This window comes from Pagrus major, chromosome 22 (genome assembly GCF_040436345.1).
Source record: "Pagrus major chromosome 22, Pma_NU_1.0".
NCBI lineage: Eukaryota > Metazoa > Chordata > Actinopteri > Spariformes > Sparidae > Pagrus > Pagrus major.
In genome coordinates this window covers 16,569,903-16,578,346 of record NC_133236.1, presented here as the reverse complement: position 1 = coordinate 16,578,346, position 8,444 = coordinate 16,569,903, and the positions used below count along the sequence as shown (strand labels likewise).

The window sequence follows — 8,444 nt, the reverse complement described above, 5'->3', positions numbered from 1 at the left end:
TATTATTATTATTATTATTATTATTATTATTATTATTATTAGTCTTTTGAAAAAATGATTATATAATGTATATATAATGTTTCCCCGAGCCGAGCTTCTATTATGCCTTATGATCTGTGTCTATTGGCCCCTCTGGGACTCCGTACCTGTCGTGTCAGTCGCACCTTTCCCTCTGGAGACTTCACTTCTCTCTTCTGCATCAGATCACTCGGCCATCCGTGCTTTTAACGGAGCACGTTACCGCAGCTCGTGCTTTAAGTTACTATGGTGACACATACTCATCTGCCTGCATAAAAGAGAGGCTCGGCGCTCACAGCTGTCTGTATGAGACCAGTCAAGGATTATAGCAGCAGGACCAGAAACAGCTCCAACCAATGCCTCTGAACTCCTCTGATGACAACCGGACCATCTCTGTGTTCACCTCCAAACTGAGCCCAGCTGCTGACATATGTGTGGGGCTGACCATCCTCTCTGTCGGTATGTGAACATCTCTACCTGGAAACATTTTAAAGCCTGTCCTTGACCAGCTAGGAGATATTAGATAGAAGCTCAAACTAAACATAAACACTCTCCTGCATGTTGCAAAACACACTCTAAAGGGGCACTGTGTAGTTTTCAAACTCTGAATTTTAATATTAACAACATTAATGAGGTAATGATGCAAACTCAGAAATATGTATTTTTTCTATAACTGAAAAAACAAGCTGTTCTCAGAGGAAAATAAGGTCCCCAGAACACTGTTTGAAGCTAAAAGGTGGCAGGGTCCGCCACATGTAAACAGAGTAAAACAGTATGAAACTGTGTTGTTCTTTAAGGTCAGCTTGTTTATTCAGTCATGAAAACAAATAGAGTTTATTTGTAGAATCTGTTCCCAGATTACAAACTTAAAAGTGATGGAGAAAGTTTGTTTATTCAGTTTATTAAGTTTTTCATTCAGTCAATGAAAATCTTTCTCTCCTGATTAAAAAACTACATAGTGCACCTTTAATGTTGAAGCAATCTGAACTGTTCTCCTCAGAGAAAATAAAGAAATTCTGCTCGTTTGCTGACACAAAAACAGATTTCATGCGGAGTCAGTGGTGGATTTGACCGCTTAGTTTCAGAAAAGTCGGACTGAGCAGAAAGCACGTGCCTCCAGTTTAATAACGGATATGGTCGGATCTTGATTTGCATAAAAACACACACAGGTGAGTCCTTCGTGAGAAAATAGCAGTAAAATGTCCGTGTGGCACGTGCTTCCTGCTGCATGCCTGCCAATCCAACAGCTTAATGAAGGTTTATTAATATGCACTAATTAGTCATTAGGCTGATTATACTTGCTGGAGTGATTAGACTGAGCAGTGAGTGCCTGTGTTGCAGCTGTGGCACCTGAGTAGCCTGAATGTGTTCAGTATCACAGTGATTGTGTCTGCTGCCTCTTCATTCTCTGACTTCTTCACATACTCTGAGGAGGAATCTCTAACAGCAAATATGTCTTTTTGTAGTTTTGAGTTTTCTCACCCTTAAAGGATATAATATATTTTTTACTAAGTTTGTTCCCATCCGCCTGATTTTAGATTAAAGTTGATTTATATGAAAGTAAAATGTGACAAAGTGAAAAAGGAAACAGCCGTAGTGAATAAATGATGAGGTACAATAAATGAAGCAGTCCAATAGCAGCGACGAAAATAGCAGCAGACACAAACATCAGATCTGTGGAGCGACGAGGAGACTTAATACCAGCCTGTTTTCTACATTGTTTTCATTCGTCCATGAGCTTTGATGAGAGCTCTTTAATTGCATTATCATGATATTCTGTTTACAGTGTTGGATTGAAACACTCATGAATTAGCATAATTCTTTTCCTGATTTCAGAGCCCGACTGATGTATCGTTTGGCCAGTATACACAGATGTATCTGTATATGTTGTCTGATACATGGCTATATGAAAACCTTATTTTCAGAGATTATGATGCAGAAAAAGATGCTTGGGGTAAAAAATCCTAGTGAAGTTTATTATTAAAGAGTGAAATATATATGTTACATATCTTTGCTACAAGTGTTTGAAAATCATATTTAAGGGATAATTGCAAAAAATGTGTATATTTGCAGATAAATGTAAGTTTTTACTCCCTGATATCAACCCCAAGAATCGATTATTGGTCGGGCTCTTGCTGATTTAATGTAAATCTTGTGTGTTGGTCTAGGTACAGTCAACAAATCAACATGGAAAGACAAAGCTCACAATGAATTCATACGCTAAAAACACTGTTGTTTGTAGACATAGCCGGATATATCATATTCGTCTGTGCCACAGGTCTCCACTGATGTCCAAAAACTATTAAAAACACATCAGTGAGGGGTGACAGGTTTCCATATTACGCTAAACATGGGCACTGTAGTTTTTTTTTGAGTCAGTCCCACTCATACCATCATGCTGCCAGAAATACTCACTAGAGCAACAAGTGTGTATTGGTCCGCATCTGAAAATAGTCCCCAACAAACATAGGTGTCATTTACACTGGGGTTGCTTTTTGAAATGTTTTCAAACAGTGTTCAGGGGACCTTATTTTCCTCTGAGAGCAGCTTGTTTATTCATTTTTGGAAAAATAATATTAATGAGTTTATATTATCACCTCATTTATATTGTAAGTACAGAAATTCTCAGTTAGAATTTCTTCTCCAAAACTACGTAGTGCCCCTTTAAGTTTGTAATCTGGAAACTGATTCTAAAGATTTAATACGACAGCAGGTAACACAGGAGTACATTTCTTCCTGGAGCTTAAACCTGATTTTATGGCCACTTGGCGGCAGCAGAAACAAGCTGTGAATACTGACATAGAATCAGCTGTTAAGTTGTCATGGCGATTAAACAATATCCAGTTTACACATCCAGATATTGAGCAACATTTTCATACGTTTGGAGCCGTCTCTCTGGTCACCTGATGAATGTTGTCCAATACTTATATACAGCATAGGACAACATACTGCAGGCTGTAAAACCAAAACAATTAGCTGAGAGACGCTAAAATCTTAGCATCGAGGTAAGGGGAACTCATTCTTCTCTGTGGGCTCATCAGAGGAAATCATTATGAAACATAAATGCTGTTTTCCTCTTGTCTCCTGTCCCGTCGTCTAGTTCTGCTCTCCATTCTGGGCAATGGGCTGGTTCTGGTGATTTGTTATCGCAGGAGGAAGAAGATGGTGGGCTCTGAGCTGCTGTGTGTAAACCTGGCCTTGGTCGACTTCCTCTGCTGCATCTGCTTCTACCCACTCTCCATCCTCTCCTCCTTTCACCACGCATGGCTGGGAGAAAACATCACGTGCGTTTACTACGGCCTTGGCTGCTACATCTTCGGCCTGTGCGGCATGTTTACCATCACGGCCATCAGCATCATCCGCTACCTGAAGACGTGCTACAGCTTGGTTTACGGTGAGGGCGGCTGTTGTTCAAGAACTTACTTTAAACTAACTTTGTAATGTAGAAGTTACAGTGATGTTTTTTTCTTTACTGGAGTTTGTAGCAGTAGCATTGCCAGAAATATTGATTTAGGTGGGCCTGTGGGACGTAAGGTGTGCTAGAACTAAAGCAAAAAGTGACATACTATATTATTTTATATTATATTATATTATATTATATTATATTGTATTATATTATATTATATTATATTATGTTATATTATATTATATTATATTATATTATATTATATTATATTATATTATATTATATTATTATGTTTGAATGACATTTTAAAAAAACAACCCTTTGTTTTTTTGGACAACATTATGTAGAAATTGGCATGTTGTGTGATTTGGTTTCTTTTTTGCAAAGACTTGTTTTTATTAACAGATGCTCACATTACAGTGCAATTGCAATACCAAAAATATATCATGTTTCCATTCTTGCATTAGAAAATATTATTTGCGGCTGGTTTGTACCCTTGCAACTGTACAACAATACGCATCAGTGATAACTAATTTGTGTACCTCCATCTTGTCCATTCTGCTTTTCACTTTTCACTGATTGGAATCACGTGAATAAAAACAAGCTATTCTCAGTCTTGGGTCAAAGCCTATTGATCTGGCTATAACTTCCTATTTCCTCTACAGTGATGCCAGTCCTTTCATCTTACTCTCATCAAGGATGTGAGCAAGAAAACTAGCTGAAATGTTCCTTAAAGAACCAAGGCAGCTGAGACATGAATGTAACTCTGCACAAACACATTAAGTTCACCAACAGGTCTTGTTCTTCTTTACAGCTGTGTGGCTGGAAGGAGCCAACATGCGGATAGCATGTACCGTCTGGCTCGTGGCTGCCGTGTGGTCCAGCTTCCCTCTGTTCGGCTGGGGCGAGTACGTCCCCGAGCCGTATGGACTGTCGTGCACCATCGCCTGGAGGGGTTATCACACCTCAGCCAAGGATGCCTTTTACGTCATCTGCTCCTTCACCTGCTTCACGCTGGTTCCTGTCATCTTCATCGTGGTGTCTCAGTGTCAGATCATCTACAAGGTGTCCCGCTTCTCAGATTCGCTGTCCGCAAGAGGCATCCGCAACAACCTGCGATACGCCGAGAAACGTCTCTCCATAGTGAGCAAGCTAAGTTTAAAAACAATAAGTTGTGTGGTTTTGTGCCCTAAAACTGCCTCCTTTCTAATGACCAGCAGGGGGCGACTCCAGTGGTTGCAAAAACAAGTCAGATCGACCGAAGCCTATGAAAAAATCCATACTTCCTATTTCATTTATTACCTCAGTAAAGAGTTTCATTTTGAGTTTCACATAATCTCTATGGAAACAGTGATTACTACAGTAATGTACGGTGAATGTTTCAGTGCAGGGGGACTAGTTCACTTCCTGACAGCTTCCTTTAAAGAAGTACTATGTAGTTTTGGGGAAGAAATTTTAATCGGAAGAGAAAGATCTTCATTTATGCCTAAACAAACTAAATAAACCATCTCTTCGTTTTCATGACTGAATAAACTGAATGAACAAACAGATTGATCATGTAGAAAAAGTCCTTGGGTAAGGAACAAATATATTACTGGGATTTTGATGTTTCTGAAGAAACTTGTGCAATTTAACATGTTAAACCATGTGACTATCAGCTCCTTCAGACTCAGCAGGAGGGAATGAGTCTGATGGAAACTGATGAAGAAAACCTGCCAGCTAGAGAGTTTTATATTACCACAGCAACTGAACCTGAATTTAAGGGTGCTTTCACATCAGGGACCTGAGGACCCCAAAGTCCAGATCGTTGGTCAACAGACATGGTTCGCAATCCATGTCTGTTGCCTGTATCTCGGCCAAAAAGCCGCACTTGAACACATCGCAAAGACCACAGCAGACAGCCAACTTGTTTGTAGGTGGTACTCCGTATTGGTCATTCAAAAAGGGAACTAGAGGTCTCCAGACTGTGGATATACATCTATTGTAATGATAAAACAGTTTTTCCTTATCATTGTCACACCACTCTCACTATATAGTTTCTTCTAATCAAGCATATATCTGATAAAAAGTTACAAATGGCAGTGGCGAAGAGGCAGAGGTGAAAAAATCAGGAGAAAATGCACTAAATGAGTGAAATCATGGATACTACAGCGACAGGCTCGTGGGGCTTTTCCATTGTTTTCCTATTTTCTTCTGGTGCACTGATATTTTCATCACCGGTATAGAAACATCTGCATTTGTCTTTTGTTTATTTTCAGTCACGTATTGAGACAGATTTTCTGTCCATCTGTACATTAATTGTGTTGTGTGGCTTGTCGAGGATCACGTCTGCAGACTGCTTTCTTTTGTCTGAGTTTTCGAGGAAAAGGTCCTTTGCCTTTGTACAATGATTCTACACAAAGCTCACATGGATCACAAGTATCATGTTCATCAGACAGAGATTCATGAGGTGACATCACAATTTAATGTCTTGTTTAGTTGTACGACCCTTTACATAAGACAGTATCGTAACTTTAAATTAATAGCTAATCGTTTTAATTAATATATTTTACTATTAAAAAACAGTTACATACTTTATACACCACTTATTAAGTGATTATTGATTATAAAGTTTTTAACAGTGAAGTAATGAATAACTACATTTTAATTAACAATATATTTATAATTTATTAATGATGCTTATTATAAGGTGCTTCCAACAAGACTTACAAACCTTGAATATATCCTTTTCGCTAGCTAACAAAGCTATAATTTGGGAGACAAAGGACACAAAGGCCAGTACCGATAACAATATATTCATATTTGAAGCTACAACTAGCAAGATTTTTAGTGCTTAGTGCTTTAGTGCTTGAAAAATGCCTCAAACAATTCATCAAAACAGTTGGTGATTACATTTCTTTCAGTAGTCTAATCAATTAATCGTTGCAGCTCCAGTTATAGTCCAAACAAACCACAATTGAGGATGATTTATTGATTGATTGGTGACTAGGTCAGACACAGCTAAAGATTCTGCTCAAGACTATTTAGACATTTCCTGCTTTGTAAGTGAAAATCAACAAGTCATTTTAAGATTTGATTTGACGGATGCTGTCATTACTCTGTGATGACAATCATTACTCACGTCACTATAAGGGATTACTGCCAGGAAAATTACAAATAAATTGATATATTTAGACTGCATTTCCACATTTGTTTTTCTAAAAACGAGTCTCCAAGGAAACATGCTCTGTTACAAATGTACCTCATAAGAAATTAGTCATGAGTTGCTGCTTAAGTTTGTTTCCAGCGCAGTAATCTGTTACTTCCTCTTACAGATGTTTTTCTGCATCAGCCTGGGTTTTGTGATTGCCTGGGCCCCGTACGCTGTTGTGTCCTTCCTCTTCATTTTCCACAAGGAAAACCACTACATGGCTCCTGAGGGCTTTGTGTTCCCGGCCCTCTTCGCCAAAAGCTCCCACATCTACAACCCCTTCATCTACTTCTACTTTAACAAGACTTTTCAGAGGGAGCTTCGCTGCCTGCTCCTCTCTGTCTGGCCCAAGCTGGGGGGAAATCGAGTGGGTGTCCACATCGCCACAGGCCACCAAGTCCCATCCCATCCCATCCACATTCAGCTCCAGGAAAGAGCCTGCGTCCAAAAGAAGAACTTTAGTTTGTCTCAGGACAGAACTCACAGCAAGAGCAAGAGCAAGAGCAAGAGCAAAGACAAAGCAACGCACATCAGCAGCAAATGTGTCTGCAGCAGGCCGGTGTACACCTGTTGGGGGTCCACCTCAAAGAACCTCCCCTCACTCTTGGACACTAAACCTGCCAAAGACTCCCTACCGGTCTCTATATGAACTCTGTCTATCACTGTACTGAGACAAGTCAGATCTAGGATTTTTTTTTGTAAATAAATGAGCTTGTAAATAAGAGTTTCTATCTGGTTTGGATGCATCTCTTGAGCAGCAGAGTTTAACATCCAGCTCCCAGTGAGCTACCTTAGCAGCCCACACTGTTACACTATATGCTCATGAGTAATAAATAGTAGCTGAATAGCAAGGCTTGTCCTTGGTCATTACCGTGTTATATTCAGTGCTATACATGCAAACAGATACAACTGCACATCAATTTTGCACACAACATCTGACATGAAAACTTACTTTTTTTATCACCAGTTGCATACAAATATGATCTTTGTCTCATAATGTGGTTGCATATACTGAAATTATCTACTTGTTCTACAAGTAACAGGAGCCACAGAAAGATCATGTAATTCGTTGTGTTATGTGTTTTTTTTGTGTGTGTTTATAATACATAATAAAAAGTACATTATCTGTATCTGGATCCCACTGCTTTTCTTGCAGGACCCACCCTACTCTGTCTATGGTTGGCTATGTTCTTTATGTTTGACTCAAGCTGTTAACTCAAACAGTAGCTCTGGTTATGTCTGTTTTTTGTGGTTCTTATATGGTGGTTTATGAGCTGTAGTATGTAGTCTCCCTGGTAAACACACCGACCTCTTTGGTCCTCTTCACGGTTTGCTGCTGCTCCTCTTGCTGTTGCTCATCCTCTGGAGCCGGTCTTTACTACCAGAGTATCTGGGCTGAGCAGACAGGCTGTTGCCAGGCTGACGCTGGTCCCTCCTGTGGACACTCAGCCTGTCCGTTCTGTCTAGCCCAGAGACTCTGCAGCTATTACAACCGAAGAGGTCGGTGCGTTCAAGGGGGAAACTACAGCTCACACTCCACTGTACCAGCGCCGCGGCTGGCTTTTTGTTTTACAAACCAACTGCAAAACTGCTGCTTTCTTGCATTGTCATTTCTGATAAGTCATACTTACAACTGGAACTGATTATTCCTTGAGCTCCAACATATCCGGCACTAAATAATACAGAAGTGCCTGAACACCAAACAATGTGAATGCCTCACATCTGCCAAAGACTGTATTTCAGTGTAATTAAACTTAGATCTACTGGGTTTGTAGTCTTATTATCAATGCACATCATAGTAAAGCTCACACAACCAACTCTGTCATCATA

The 8,444-nt window shown here is 39.6% G+C and overlaps 1 protein-coding gene across 1 annotated transcript; it reads left to right on the top strand.

Annotated features, from left to right (window-relative positions):
- The first annotated feature begins 254 nt into the window (after positions 1–254).
- On the top strand, positions 255–7,725 carry opn8c (opsin 8, group member c). The gene is made up of 4 exons (XM_073493388.1): positions 255–477; positions 3,119–3,412; positions 4,239–4,567; positions 6,739–7,725. The coding sequence occupies exons 1-4, from the start codon at positions 375–377 to the stop codon at positions 7,261–7,263; spliced, it is 1,251 nt and encodes a 416-aa protein (XP_073349489.1). The 5' UTR covers positions 255–374; the 3' UTR covers positions 7,264–7,725.
- Positions 7,726–8,444: the final 719 nt, after the last annotated feature.